We start from the raw sequence: 15,535 nt of genomic DNA, 5'->3' as shown, positions 1-15,535 counted from the left end.
CAATAGTAAATTCTAGTCAGGGTCAAAAAAGAGATTCTAACAAAGAAAAGCAGGAAAAAAAAGTTTAAAAAGAAAATGCATAACCTCACAACTTTTGACTACACAAAGGAAATCTTTCAAAGGAGATGCTTGTGAGGTCAAAGAATAAGTAAAACTGGAACCTGCTTTCTTCGGGCTTCTCTGCAAGTGTTACATATGTGAGAGCCAAAAATTCTGGTAGATATAGAGTCAACTCTGCTCATTTGGGATATATTTGACATATTTTACATTCCCACAATTTGGAAATTTTATATAACTTGAGGTTAATAATAAGGAAGAATTATGTGATAAAAAATATCTCATACTATTATACTTGGTATCAATAAGAGCATTTCTAAAATAGAATAATAATTGATCACTAGAATTCCAAGTTGACCTTTGGTCTAGGGCCATTTTTTATGAGAGAAAAGTTGTAAAGTTCAGTCCAGCATCCCAAATTAGAAAAACATGCTTTTTCATTTGTTACTAACATTTTGTTGATTTAACCACATTATCAACAGTATTTCTGATAACCCTTCTGAAAGCTCTTTAGAAATTGGAGGGAGGTTTTATAGAGCCTTGTTGGTCCCAAACTGCTCATATTATCTAGGTAACCTTTAACCTAGTCCCACCACATTAAGTGTTAATGTTTCATTTCCATGTTAACTATTGCGCTATCATTTCCTATAAACGTCATCGTTTCAGAATAAACCTAGGAAGGGAGCTGTTAAAAATTTCCTGTTCGCATGTATCACCTGTTATTTGCTTTTACCCCAGATGCAAGGTTATATGATTGCTAGCCTCTGGGAGATCATAAAAATCACGATTGGTTTTATGGCTCAGAACTGTCTTCAAGCAGTAGTGGCAAGCTTACTTTTTTAACAAAGGAAGTGAACCTTTGCTTCTTTCATTGGATTTTTGAAGTTGGAGGAAGAATTGCCAAAATGCCACAGTTGTCTGCACATTTTCTCTGCTTTACCATGATCGGCATCCACACAGGTAGCAACTTTCCATTTGCTACTGCATTTCTTCCCTGTACACTCCTCAGTGTCCCTCAAAGTCGGTGTTGGGTAAGCTGTGACTGATGGGTCTTCTTCCCATCTGTTTGTCCCGGGCATTTACCCAACTCCTCTGCGCACTGGAGATGTACACGTCGAATCAATGCAACGAGCAACATGGTCACTGTAGAGAAGCTCATTGTTTCAACTAATGAAAATCACTCCATCCTGCCCTAGGAGAAGAGCCAGAAAGAGCACTAACATAGCTGAAAGGAACAAAAAATTTGTATTTTTCTGGAGGCATATCTGTCACTCTGTCTCCTCCTCTCCTTCCAGTTATTGTTGCATCCTGGCCTCTGCAATGGCTCGTCCAGTTTGCCTTTTTCTCCCTCTGCTTCTGTTTCTCTGAGAGTTTCCTGAGTTTTTATCACATCATTCCCGAAATAAATCACAATTGCTCTGGAACACCAGCCCTCAAGGGGGCATGGGATAAATTAGCCTAAAATAATTAAAATATTCTTTTAATTATTTGTAAATGCAGCCTGATTCTGTGTGTGTGTGTGTGTGTGATTTTTTACAGAGAGGAAGAGAGAGGGATAGAGAGTTGTGTGTGTGTGGGGTGTGTGTGCGCGCGCGCGCACGCGCCAACCTTGCAAAGTTACATTTCTGAGGGCTTCCCATGACTTTTAAAGGTTGCCCTTCAGCATGCCCCTTGTTCCTAAGGAGAGATTTCTTTTCAAAATAGTTTTCAAATGGAGGCTCTTCTGTGATGGAGCTCAACTGAATCATGTCCATGTGCTAAAAGATACACATCATTGTTCATACCATGATAAATTGAGGGTACTGAAGTATGAAATGGGAGAGGGATGACTATTTTCCCATGGATGGATGTGACCAAAAATGAGATGGTGATTATCATTAGCATCTAAGCAAACAAGGGCATGATAAAATAAATAAAATCTTAAAAAGCAACAACAAAAATATTATTTTCAAAAGCTGGGGATTTGGAAATATGGTCCTAGTCAATGTGCTACTACCCCTTGCGTTACTGTGAGCCTGTCTCTTGACCTCTCTGAGTTGCACATAACTCACCCACACAATTAGGATGTGAGGCCTTCCAGCCCTGAAAAGCACTACTCAATAGATGGACACTGGAGTCTAGAGGATCCTTTTATCTTTTGCAGAAAACATGATAATATTCTTTTAATTATTTGTAAATGCAGCCTGATTATGCATGTGTTTAAACAAAGAAAATGTAGCGCTTCTATTAAGTTTTTGAATTAAATATGCTTGTGTAATGAAGTAAATGTCATGTGTACACACTTAAAATTCTAAAAATTTGTTTCTTTTACTTTAGAAAATTCATAGAAATGGGTTTCATTGATGAAAAAAGAATAGCCATATGGGGCTGGGTGAGTTGTTTTATATGTTTTATGCTTGTTATTCAGTTCAGCAATCATCATTTTCTAAGTTGTTCGCTTATAAGATTTCTCATGAAATGTTAATGTTGCAACATAATTTAATCTGTCAATGAAAACAATTTTAATAATCTGGGCTTCAAAGTAATGGCTATAATTGTTTGTTGCTTCCCCCCTCTCCCCTCCCCTCCCCCCGAATCATTTCATTTCTTCCCTGTATAGCAAATTAACTCATGATTAACACATTTCTACTTAGGTTTTTTTTTGGTATTAGATTATATTTTACTGGACTGAATCATATTTATCTGAGGTTGAATTTCCTTTGTCATATTCAGGTTAATACATACCTTTTATTTTATATTTCATGATTTTATTTTTATGAAAATCTAAGCTAAAGTTTGAAATTATAGAAACATTCAGAATATAAATTCCCTAGTATCTTTTTTATCCAGGTCATATCTTGTTTGATTTGGAGGCAGCAGGGTAATCAAAATTTTTTACCAAACCTAATGTTAATTTGTGCTAGTTATAGGTCCTGACAATAATATCCCATTTCTAAGGAACTGTGCAGGTCTTTTAAAGGAAGTAGCAAAAGTTATCAGTTATGGGAAATGAAGCCACTAAAAAGTTTAGAGAAATATTGGAAAGGATTTAATTTGCCCACTATAAATTATGATAATTACTCTTCAAGAAAGATTTCCTGTTTCACTTTTTGGTCTGAATTTGTACATTTGCAAGTCAATTTGCAGCCATTTGTGCTTGCGTTGTTTTTCTTGGCTGTTTTCTGTGAGAGCGGCCTGCACACGATGGAGGGAATGAAACCCAATATTGAAGGGAATCTGCAGAATTCAGCGCAAATCTCAGCTCAGTGACCAGATGAAGAGCTGTTGTGAATTTGTGGAAAGTTGTTACTTCAGGCCATTTGGTGCTTCTTAAAACCATCAAATGTTAAGTATCTAAACAGAATGAAATTCAAAGGGTGTAAATAAATAAAATACTTTAGAGTGAAATATTTCAGATAAGACCCTTCCTACCATCCATTTTTATGAAGTTTTCTAAAGTAAAGCTTTGAAAGATTCAAATTTCAAGCTGAATACTCACATATAATCATTAACATTTCTCTTAGAATTTTACTATGCTTTTATTGTAGGCTTTGAAATAACCATAAAGTGGAACATTTATTTTCATTTCTGGAACATTCTAAGTATTAATTTGGTAGAGAACCATCTATGTGGGATGATTTTAGGAACCCACTCATCACCCAAAAATATATGTATATCAGTCTGAAATTCTTCAATAAGAGATTTTCACCATATCTGTGCAATGCTTCTGGAAGAAATTGTGTATTAGGCCCCCTTTATTGCTTACTTTTCAACATGACAGTGATTGTGAGGTGGGAGAAGAAATGAGTGAACTGCTAAGGGATATAACACTTGAGCAGCCCCTAAAATCAGCAGGAAGACCTGGGAATTCCTGAAGGAAAAAGACCTTAACACTGTACTGCTTTTATTAGTTCTTTAAGTTTAAGACCAATTCATATTTATTAATCCACCCATCTTATCGTTGACTCATTCATTCTTCCTTCCATGTACAAAAATGTTAGTGGATCTCAACTAGATCCTCTATTAGGTTCATTAGAGGATGAAAAGATGAGTAAGTTATCTCCGTGGACCTCTAGTAGAGAACACAGAGAGTAAGAAAAGAATTGCTCAGGAAATGTTCCAAGTGTTGAGAAAGATAAAACTTGTGGAGAACACCAGGGAGAAGAGTGGTTAATTCTGGCTGTGAGCTCTCAGGAGAGATTCAGAAATTAGGTAAAATTAGAGCTTGTTGAAAGGAAGTTAGTTAAGAGGCATTTCAGGCGGACTGAAGACAACATTGCCCAGGTCCTAAGGTAACGAAGAGTATGGCCTATGGGGGGACCCGGAGTTAGTTAGGAATCTCTGAAATTTTAAAAATATGAGGTATATGATGAATAAGGTGTAGGTGCATCTGAGTAGATAGGTAGCCAGATACCTGAAGTCCTTTTAGGCCACATAAAGGAGAATGGGCTTTATCCATGGCTCTGTGACATGTTTCTCTTCTCATTTTCCTATGTCTCTATGGTCATTACAATCCACTCATTCTTTAATTGTTGGTGTTTTCTCTGGGTCTGAGTTTGGTTCTCATTGTTCTTCATTTCCTTGGGGAAACCCATGTGATTTCAAGGATAATGATGAGTGCCAGATCCCTGCCACTAACCTGCTTCTTTCTCCTGAGCTCCACCTTTCAAATACCTGCTGATCACCTCTTGAATATGTCTTACAGGGGCCTCAAGCTTAACTTGCTCAAGCTAAACTTGTAGTAGTCTACTTTAAAACAAGTCCTCATCTTTATTCAGGACCTCATCACACACCTAGTAATCCAAGTCATTAAGTTCAGAGCTGTTTTCAACTTTCCCTGCTCCCTGACTCCAAACATTCTTGGTTAGTAAATTCTGTCAATTCTACCTTCAAACATTGAAATCTTTTATCATCCCCACTGACATTGCCATAGTTCTTCATGTTATTTAGGCCAGAGCTTCTCAAATTTGGGCTGCATATGTATCCCAGGAGAACTTGTTAAACCCATTTTCCAGGACCTTACTACCTGAGATTTATATTCAGTACTCCAGGTGGAAGCCTGGGCTTTGCATTTCTAACAGGATAACAGGTAAGGCTGATTCTTTTGGTCTATGGTCCATAGGTTGTGTGGTACCAGTTTAACTATTTCAATTGGTTGTGTGGTACCAGTTTCACTATTCTTAACTAGCCTCACTGCTTTGGACTTACAAGCTTCAATGTTTCTAATGAGGTTATTGTTACAAAGCACAACTCTTACCAAGTTGCTTTTCTGCTTATATATTTCATAGGGCTCACTCTATTACATTGACCTCACTCTAGTGCCCAATCATATTTCCTTGCATGCAAGGTACTTGACAAACTGGTTGCAGCCTAATTTTCCAGTCTCATCTCTCTTCACTTTTCCTGGCATCTGTTGAATAGTTTGATTTATGTCTGTTTTTTCTTGTTCCAGTGCTTTTGTTAGTCCTGTTCCCTGTACCTGTCCACTCTCTTCTTCCATTCCCCATCTATTCCTCAACCCACAATGGATAATTCTGACTTGTTCTTTAAGACCTAAATCACATATGACATGTTTTGTGCTCCAATAGATCTTTATACTGCTCTTACAGGAATTACAATGTTTTGTCTGTCTCTTGGTTTCTCCCATAAGAATGTAAGCTCATCAAGGGAATGGACTTTGTCTTTTCTTTAGCTTTCTTTTCAAATGCTTAGCACAATACTTGGCCATGTCACACATTGATGATGTTGTTTATATTGAATTTAACCCTATAAGTCAATGTTTCCTCAAATGTGTTCTATTAGTGACAAGAAACCTTTCAAGAAAAGGTTCTCTGGTCTAATAATTTGGTAAATCATATATTCTAAATAATAGAGCCTATAGGCTCTTGGAAAGGAGTAGTAAGGAATCCTGTTAGCCCTAGCTGGTTTGACTCTGTGGATAGAGCCTCGGCCTGTGGACTGAAAGGTCCCAGGTTCAATTCCAGTCAGAGGCACATGCCTGGGTTGCGGGCTCAGTCCCCAGTAGGGGGTGTGCAGGAGGCAGCCAATCAATGATTCTCTCTCATTGTTGTTTCTCTCTCTCTCTCCCCCTTCCTCTCTGAAATCAATAAAAATATATTTTTAAAAAAAGAATCCTGTTAAATTTTGTGTAATACAGTATTACCAAAAAGTATTTGATTCCAGGGATACCTCTTTGAGAAGTGCTCTGGAACTCAGTAGAGAGTGGAATTGGTGTATCAGAAAGATTCTTGCTACAAAGTAAAGGATGGTCTGTGGTGCGGGGAGGGAGTGGGCTAAGGAGTGAGGCAGCAAGTAATACTGGCAACAAATACCAAGGGCCTGAATTTAGGCAGCGAAGTAGGGGGTGTGATGAGGTCATAGCTCTGAATGCTCTTCTATGGTATGGGAAATTGGAGAGGGAAAAGAGGAAGACACTGAGAATGACCATGAGGGTTATTTGGCTATTATTGTGTTCCATATTTGGGAAGGAAGTTTCTGATTCCATGAAGTTTTAGGCATGCTAGCGGTCTGAGAAATGTACTATAGTTAACCACACAACATTTTTTGAAGTCAATTGGTCAATAAGTTGCAAATCCTGTTTCCTTCCACTATCCAGATTAAGAAGAGGAGAGGAGGAATTTTTATCTTACCCTTTCATTTTTTCTGGCTTACACAAACCAAAGTCCAGTCTTGTTTTTAGCTGCTTATTATCCACTATGCCCTCAGTACTGTGCCTAGGAAGTGTCTGCTGTGACAGAGGTTTTTAACTGGGCAGTTTTGTCCCTCAGACGACATCTGTCACTGTCTGGAGAGATCTTTGGTTGTTACAACTGGGGTGGTACTACTGGCATCCAGTGAAGAGACACCAGGGATGCTGTTAACTATCCCACAATGCACAGGACAGATTCCACAAAAAAAGAACTATCCAGCCCCAAATGTCAACAGCACTGAGGTTGCAAAATCCTGGTTTATGCGGATAAAACTTGAAGCAATTATTTTCTGATGATTGAAGAACAGTGGGGGTTTTGCCTAAATTATTAGAATAACACCCTCATTTGTGGGATTTGCTTTGTTAATATAGGCCTAGCCAGGTGGTGTTGAATAAGCATTAGTTCATGATTTAATCTTAGTTCCTTTCTCTTCCAGTGACTAATTATAAGCAATTTGAATTGCTATGTGTGATCAACGATGTAGAAGTAGGACAAATGCACCTCTAATGAGACTACATTAGATTCTAACCTTAAAGCCCCCAAAGCATTTGCTCTAGTGTAGGGATGCAGAGGAAGTGGCACGGGTTGTAGATCCAGGTGTCCTGGGGCTGATTCCAGCTCTGCTGCTTACTGAGTATATATCTACGCTAAGTTGACTCTGAGCCTCAGTCTCCTCATCAGGAAATTCAGCAATAATTTCTTCACCACTGGGAGGGTTAGATGAATTAATAGGAAAGTCATATATTAAACAAATATATCCCTTCTGTGTTTTGGGTCATATTTCCCAGTGCTGGGGATATGTTCATTAACAAGACAGATAAAAATCTCTACCTTTCTGGAGTTGGGAATGGTTGAGAGAAAGACACTAAGCAAGATAAATAAGTAAAATATTTAGGATATTAAAATGATGTTAAGTGCTCTGGAGGGAAAAAAAAGCAAGAAAGAAGCATGGTGTGCAGGGTTGATTGGTTTTTAGATTAGAAAGACAGGTGAACCACCCCCCCTTTTTTTTTTAAGTTAAGACTCAAAATGAGAAGGAAGTAAGCCATGCTGATTTCTGGGGTAAGAGTATTCTAGGCAGAGAGTGGCATCATTTGCAAAAGTCCTGGGGCTAGATCATGTTTGGAGAGTTCAAAGAACATGAAGATGGGCAGTGAGCAAGGCGAGGTTGGAGGTGGGATGTGGTGGGAGGTGGGAGGTGGGATGTGGTGGGAGGTGGGAGGTGGGAGACATTGTGTGGGACCGCAAAGACCTTTGCAATAGGTTGGCCATACAAACATTAGCTCATTGTTATTGCCTGTAGATAAAATGTTCCAATATGCATTATAGTTCACATAAGAATATTCCATAAACCCCTAAAAATTCTGTGCCCTTCTAAAAATGTTCTAAAGACATCCTTCATTTAAGCAAAATGGCAAGGCGTCTAAGTGCAAAGGACAAACTTCTAGAATTCTCATGGCCAATCTGCTCCGTGGGTTCTTTTCTTGTGGCAGCCACCCACTCTGCCTTGGAGCCCCACCCATGGGAGAGCAGAAAAAAAGTTAACTCTGGTGTTTTTTCCCCTCTTCCTTTGTACAGAGGAATAAGCTTTGCGAGGCTGCCTGAGAATTTAAAGTATACCTTCTTTTGTTGTGTTGCCACAATAGTAGTTTTGTTCTCACACAGTCTTAGAGACAGTGTTTATTCATCCTGAAAACATGGACATTTTATTTAGATACAGCACTATTATCTAATCCCTGAGTAGATACAGATTAAGAATTTCTAAAATTTTGAACAGCAATGTTCAAAAACCTTTTGCTCTATGCAAATGCTTTCAATTTTCCAATCTCACTCCATGCTATTTTCTGTTCTGAAGCATAGAAGAGGAGAGGCAGAACCCAGGATTGTTATTTGCAGTGAACACACTTTCCCAATAAAACCATAAGCAACAATGATTTTTCTAATGGACTTAAGCTTACCCTACTCTCAATTGAACCTGCAATTAAAAAGGAAGGAAAGATCATCTGTTTCAACAATACTTATTGCTAACCTACTCATCAAAACAAAACATTTGGGCATCAGAGGTGAAAGCTTGAACTTGATAGTGATTTTCACTTACCAAAATGATTTTGCAGCCCAAGTGTTTCTTCTGTTTTTAAAATATATTTCCCCTATTGCAACATGTTTTAGTTTTCCTCCATGTAGAATAAAAAGAGCCCATGGTAGAATCAGAACTGCCTCTTTTATTCTGTGTTTCAGAGTCAAGGGTCTCGGTAAAACTCCCAGCAGCTGGAAACATAAAACTGTAAACTAGGTAGAGAGTTCTTTCTTTAACTATTGCATTCAGCAAGATTGCTTAGCTTATTCTCCCATTTGCATGTATTTTGTGGATTCATATGAGAGCCCTGGCACTCACCTGCTGCCATTGTCACATTTGTCTGTCTGTCTATCCATCTGGTCTTGCTCTGTAGAGTTCTCACTCTCACTCTTTCACTCTCTCTAAAGACAGACTTTTCTGTACCAAAAGGCGGTAGGATCCCTCCTGACCTGAGGAAAATGATTTCCAGAAATTTGTGGTAATAATATTTTAAGAACAAGGTGCGTCCTTAGTTGGAGGCTTACACTGACCTCTTACGTCTTGTGGGGATGTCCCAACATTGGGGCAAGAATAGCACCACGACTCACTTCCTAATCTAGCACGCACACATGTGTGTGTGAAGCGGGGGAGTGTTTCATGTTCTAGAACACTGCTTAATCCATGTTTCCAGGAGAAGTACCACTCCCAGCTGTGCCTACAGATCAGGGAGAGATGCGACCTTACTGTGATGCTCTGCTTCTTTCTTCATATTTTAGAAAAAGGTTCATGTTTCCAAGCGACATGGGCAGACAGCTCCTTCTGTTATTAGAGTCCCTTTTCTGAATTACCTATTGATTCTTAGCGAAGAAAAGTGATGAAATCTAACCTGCTCTTGACTCTGAAATTTGTATTTCCATGTGTACTTCTTTGTTTTTCTATTGTATTTGTGAGAGGGTGTGTAAAAATGTTTCAAACACTAGTGGCTTTCCCTTCTTTGAGCTGCCTTGCCAGAAATCCTTAAATCAGAATATGTAACATGACATTATACACAGACCCTGGCCATGTCTTAAACAATGGTTTAAGGTACTTACGTCCTTCCCTTGCTGTTCTGTTATGAAAATAAGTAAATACACAGATACAAGTTCTGCCTCACAGGACTTTTGCAAACTATGGGAAGTAGCTTGCATTTACATTTTGGGAATAATCTTTTTTGGTGCATTTCTTTTAAGTCAAATCCTGTTTTTGCTGTAGCAAGGCCCTGGTTGGAAAAATATAGAAGAGAGAAGGGAAAAAAGAAATGTTTGCAGAAAAATTACAATTATATCCATCTTTTAAACTGCTCCTACCATGTGCTGATCAACACGCCAAGTATTTGTCATTTACTGGGGATGAAATTAGTCACCTCTGGTGGGGCTTGCTGCCAAGGGTGTAAGGTAGACATTTAACCTGCCCTAATCCATGTTCCCCAGCTCTCCTCAGCACTTATTGTGAGTAAAGTTGCTGTAAAAAATATAGAGGAGAATTTGTGAAAGGAAATGTGGGACTAACTCATACCAATGTCTCCACAGTCCTACGGTGGTTATGTTTCATCACTGGCCCTTGCATCCGGAACTGGTCTTTTCAAATGTGGGATAGCGGTAGCTCCAGTCTCCAGCTGGGAATATTATGGTATGGAAACATTTCATAAATGTTGCTGCCAAAGCATTTAACACATAATTACTCTATATTTGAGGTTGCTAGGAAAACAAATTATGCAGTAAAATTCACCCCAGCATCACCGGGGAAATACAATGTATAAACAAGATTATTTATATGATTCATTATAATCGTGTTGTAACAATTAAAGACATTTTAGAGTGGAGAGGACTTTTCCAAAATCCAACATATCTTCTCTCAATAAATATTGCTCCTCCTGCTTAACCAAACCTTTAAAATCAGAGCTAATTGTGTTTCTGCAGACACACTGTTGCAGCATAGCTGGCTTCTAAGCACATCCTATACCAAGTCCGATGAAGGCCAAGTAATTCATGTCTATACCACAATCTGCAGCTTCCAGCTCCATTGCTCCAGAGATCAGAGTGATAACTATCTGTTCAAAAAGTACACCTCCCCTGCTGCCTATTTTTTATAATTCATATCAATGCAGGTGGCTATTTGGAATGAAGTCTAATAATTTTACAAAAATTAGCTCTCATCAGACCCTCGTCCCTAAGTTGGGGTAGAAATGAGACAGTTGTGACTTGTAGGGAATCCTTATTCAGAAAAAAAAAAAATAATGTATATGTGTGTTGGGGAACAGATGTCTATCCCAGGTTATTTAAGACACGAAGGAGAGTAATACAAGTGGCTGCATTTGTGATTTCTTTTAAATAAAATCAGGTCATCCCATGGGGTCATTTCTAGCTCAACATTCCCTCAACGGACACACTTTGGGTAGAAGTGAAAAAGCTAAGAATCAGCCCTTTCTAATGATAGATGCTCCCGTTTCCATAATCTCCTCCTCCATTCGCTCGCTAGCCCAACGGAGGGAAATTGTAGAGCAACAGCCTTGGGTGGAGCATCGCAGTGAAGGACAGCAAGAACCTTCCTGAGCAGCTGCGCACGGGAGAACTGAGGAGCAGTTCTCAAACCAGGGGGTCTCATGGGTCAATGAAACGACACATGCCCTCTGCAAACAACATGTTCTTGTATATTTTATAGCATCTATCTACACGGAGCGATTCATGGGTCTCCCAACAAAGGATGATAATCTGGAGCACTATAAAGTAAGAACCTTTTGTTATATTTAGGCCATTAACTTATTTCAGATGTGCACAATAATTTTAAAGCTGTCACTCAGAGTTTTCACTTTTGCTGGGTCCCCAAACAAATATGATGATCTTTTGTTTGATGCAAAACACCTCACTAGAAAGGAATTCACTCCTTTCGGATTTTATTCTTTCTTTTTCCACCCTCCCTCCCACCCCCAACCCCTCCACAGCTTGAGCAGGCATCATTTATGCCTAAGGTCTCACTCATATGTAACATATGACACATAAACTTTCAGTTTTTCAAACCAAGAATCAGATGGAGGTAATGCAAATGATGAAGAAAATGTGTTGCTCTGACTCTTAAATATTTATCAACCAAAGCAATACATAATTTCAGTATTGGTGCTAAGTCCATTGCACAATGATTTAGCTGGTTTTCTATTAGAACTTGCAGCAACTAAAATGTTAATTTTTCCTCTTTTCCAGAATTCAACTGTGATGGCAAGAGCAGAATATTTCAGAAATGTAGACTATCTTCTCATCCACGGAACAGCAGATGGTGAGGTTTAAGCAAGACTCTTACACATAAAAATACTGAGCCAGCATCACTTTGTTTAAGAAACATTAAGCATCCTCCTATGCCTGTGCTCAGGGTCAGTACCTAAGAGTCAGGGGCATTTCCATAAACGAGTGTGATTCCGCACTGCTGACAATGTCAACGGCATGACTAGATAATTGTCGGTGTTCATTTCCAGGCGGTACATTGTCACTCTGCGCTTTCTGGTATTTAACAGCACTTTAACTCTCTCTCTTTGTTGCAGATAATGTGCACTTTCAAAACTCAGCACAGATTGCTAAAGCTCTGGTTAATGCACAAGTGGATTTCCAGGCAATGGTACATAATTTCCTTTCATTCATGTTCACGGCCTTAGACCCCTAAGCTAAAAGGAGGAATCTTATTTTTAATTCTTAATTGTTTATTTTTTTTTACAAAACCTGACAAACAGGCGGAAAGGTAGAGTAGGCATAACATTAGCAAATCAATCTTGATCTTTTGTTAACTCCCTGAAGGACACTAGGCAAATCCTGGCCCCTCTGGTGGTCCCGGTTGAGTCCTGTATAAAATAAAGGCATCCACAAGATTAGATTACCTAGCTCACACATCCAATAGTTTTGTGATCCTATATGCTAGGAGTCCCTGCATATAGGGTTTTGAGAGTCCCAAAGCAGCTAGAAGATTCTGTTTATTCTGTAAGAAGCAAGCGCAGGAAGTTATCAGAGACCCCGAGGCTCCCTGACATCATGCGGCCCCACTCAGTTAGAGAATCTTTCCTTCCATGTGTCCTCAGGCCCTGGCATATGTGTGGCCCACCAGGGGACTCCCATTTTCACTGAGTGAATGACTGAATGAGCTCATTGTAAAATCCAGGTTGCATGAGGAATGGGAAATGAAAACAGAGGAAAATTATGTAAAAACCAACACAAGAGAGACCATCCCTAATGCCTATCCTTCCCCCTCTTAGGAAGCCTAAATTATTCCTCACTTGCTTATATTAAACAGAATCCAGAAAAGGAAACCCCCACCTTTCGGAAATTTGTTGTGTGTCTGTTTTTTAATAATGTACAAAAGGTGAAATTTTTCCCAGTCTTTTTTTTTTTTAAATATATTTTTATTTATTTCAGAGAAAAAGAGAGAGGGATAGGTAAAAACATCAATGATGAGAGATAATCATTGATGGGCTGCCTGCTGCACACCCCACACTGGGGATCAAGCCCGCAACCTGGGCATGTGCCCTGACTGGCAATTGAACCATGAGCCACACGAGCCGGGCTAGTTGTTTTTTGTTTTTTTTTATTGCCACCTCCCAAGGTAAATTCAACTTATAAGTTCATAGTATTACATCACGACCACTAGCCGCTTTTATTTAGTGAAAACAATAATCTTACCAACATCTCTCCAACAATAAAGTTTAAATCTATGGTATCATATGTCTGGTTTTTTAAATGATACTATTTTAACTCCTATAAAGGATGTTTATGTGGATACGTGATTTTCTGCCACAGAAAGGAATTAGAGTCAGAGACTAAAAGCCTCACGGGATGTCTGCGCTAGAAGGAACCTGAGGGAAAATCAGATCCAACCCTCTCATTTTACAAATGAGGAAACCAAGCTCCAGACGAGCAAAGCAATGGACCCAGCACAGGAGCTCTGGGATCCGTGCCTCCTGATCCCGGGGACGCTGGCCCCTGGCAACGCTTAGCCACAGAGATCTAAACTATAGTTTAAAGTAGATGAAATTGTAGTGAAGGTTAATAGACCTTTAAATCATTCCCCTCCAAATGCTTACATTTGTGTATTCGGGTGTTCTTAGGTAGAATTTCAACTACAATATTAGAAAAGTTAACCAGGTCCTAGAGCCTAAAAAGGTCAAAGCATTGTGTGGCTGCAGGAATAAGGTGGCTTCTTCCTTTTGTGTTTCAGTGGTACTCGGACCAGAACCATGGCATATCCGGCCTATCCACAAAGCACTTGTACACCCACATGACCCACTTCCTGAAGCAATGTTTTTCTTTGTCAGACTGAAAACGGTGCTGATACAAGCCGGTATCACCATCTGAACACGTCAGATAAACGCCTCAGACTGTTTGCTTGTGTTACTCTTTATGCTGTTAAATGTTGGTGTAAACAAACAAGGGAATGTTGTTCGAATGGCTGGCAAAAAAATTAGGTGGACTCGGGGGTTCAATGGAAATATCGTTTACATTTTTCTGTTACTCTGTGGAAGAAGAGAAAAGGGAGCCATGCCTTTTGCTTCAGACACAGTATTTTAGCACCTGTTTGAGGGGAAAATAAAGTCAGAAGTTCAAATGCTGTTATCTTGTCTGCGCTCATGGATTTCAGGTTCCAGTCTCTATGGCAGAAAACAAGGGATTCTGCGAGGCAAGGGCATGCGTAATATCAGGGTGGCTGGTTGACGGAGGAGAATCCAGAGGCAGAGCGGGATGTTTTGTCATGAGAACTCTAATGCTGGGTCAGAGTACCCACAGCATTGTGCAGAGATCAGTCAGAGAGGCGCTTGTAGAGGAACTCTGATGTTGCGCCTATGCGCTCCCTCCAGGAAAAGTTTATTGCGTGTCTCCCAGAAGACGTCCTCGTCATTGCTAAGAGCATAGTCAGAATTTTGCATTTGGGCTCCTTTTAAGAGATGCATCAAAATTGGAAACATACCTATTTTGTATCCCTTTTTTGAATTAGTAGTAGTAACTGCCTTCAGATTGCTAAACCACACCAGCCTAAACGAACCCCAAAATTAAATAAAATGGACATCAATAGCTGAAAAGGGAAAATGTTCTGTCTATGAGATTTTCTGGGGTTTGACTTCTACGCTATAGAGTTCATTTTGAAAAAGGAAAAAAAAAAGCCATAATGACTGAAATCGCAAAGGCAGTGCTCTGCCAGGAACTGTCCCCATCAGTGAGAAATGTGTGGGCAGCTCGCCATCTCCGTGATTGCCACGGAATTACAGACAGCACCACCAGGTCAGCAGAAGCTACTTCTTAACTGAACGTTGGAAGTGTCCGAGCAGCCGGTGCCTAGGGCGCTTTTCATTGCCATCTTTCCCGGCACTGATGGCCCTGGGTGATGTCTCCCCACCCCTAGCTTGATTCTTCCCAATCGCAGGTAGAAGAACCTCATGCCTTCTCTCAGGCTCTGTAGCCAGAAGAACCAACGCAGACATAGAACACTGAGCAGGAAGGGCCTCGAAGGTCAGAGAACAGACTCCTCTAGAGTTTTCAGATTTCTTAGTCCAGCACTCTTACCCCCACTGTGTTCTGAAATCATGCCTCCCACTCATGCCAGATGGTCCCACCTCAGCCCTCAGGTACTTGGTGGTGGTCAGGGGGCCTGGACACACCCTCACAGATTCAGGGCTGGCCACAGCCTCCTTCCTCCACAGCAGCTGCAGGTGCCCTGAGCGTCA

At 39.9% G+C, this 15,535-nt stretch overlaps 1 protein-coding gene across 1 annotated transcript in view; it reads left to right on the top strand.

Annotated features, from left to right (window-relative positions):
* FAP (fibroblast activation protein alpha) overlaps nucleotides 1–14,409 on the top strand; it is a 72,477-nt gene extending 58,068 nt beyond the window's left edge. The window contains 6 exon segments of the mRNA XM_054723064.1: nucleotides 2,374–2,428; nucleotides 10,371–10,470; nucleotides 11,503–11,567; nucleotides 12,039–12,111; nucleotides 12,374–12,447; nucleotides 14,035–14,409. Coding sequence (XP_054579039.1) covers nucleotides 2,374–2,428; nucleotides 10,371–10,470; nucleotides 11,503–11,567; nucleotides 12,039–12,111; nucleotides 12,374–12,447; nucleotides 14,035–14,136 — 469 coding nt within the window. The 3' untranslated portion in view covers nucleotides 14,137–14,409.
* The last annotated feature ends 1,126 nt before the right edge of the window (nucleotides 14,410–15,535 follow it).

This window comes from Eptesicus fuscus, chromosome 11 (genome assembly GCF_027574615.1).
Source record: "Eptesicus fuscus isolate TK198812 chromosome 11, DD_ASM_mEF_20220401, whole genome shotgun sequence".
Classification (NCBI taxonomy): domain Eukaryota; kingdom Metazoa; phylum Chordata; class Mammalia; order Chiroptera; family Vespertilionidae; genus Eptesicus; species Eptesicus fuscus.
This window is presented reverse-complemented; position numbering and strand designations above follow the sequence as displayed.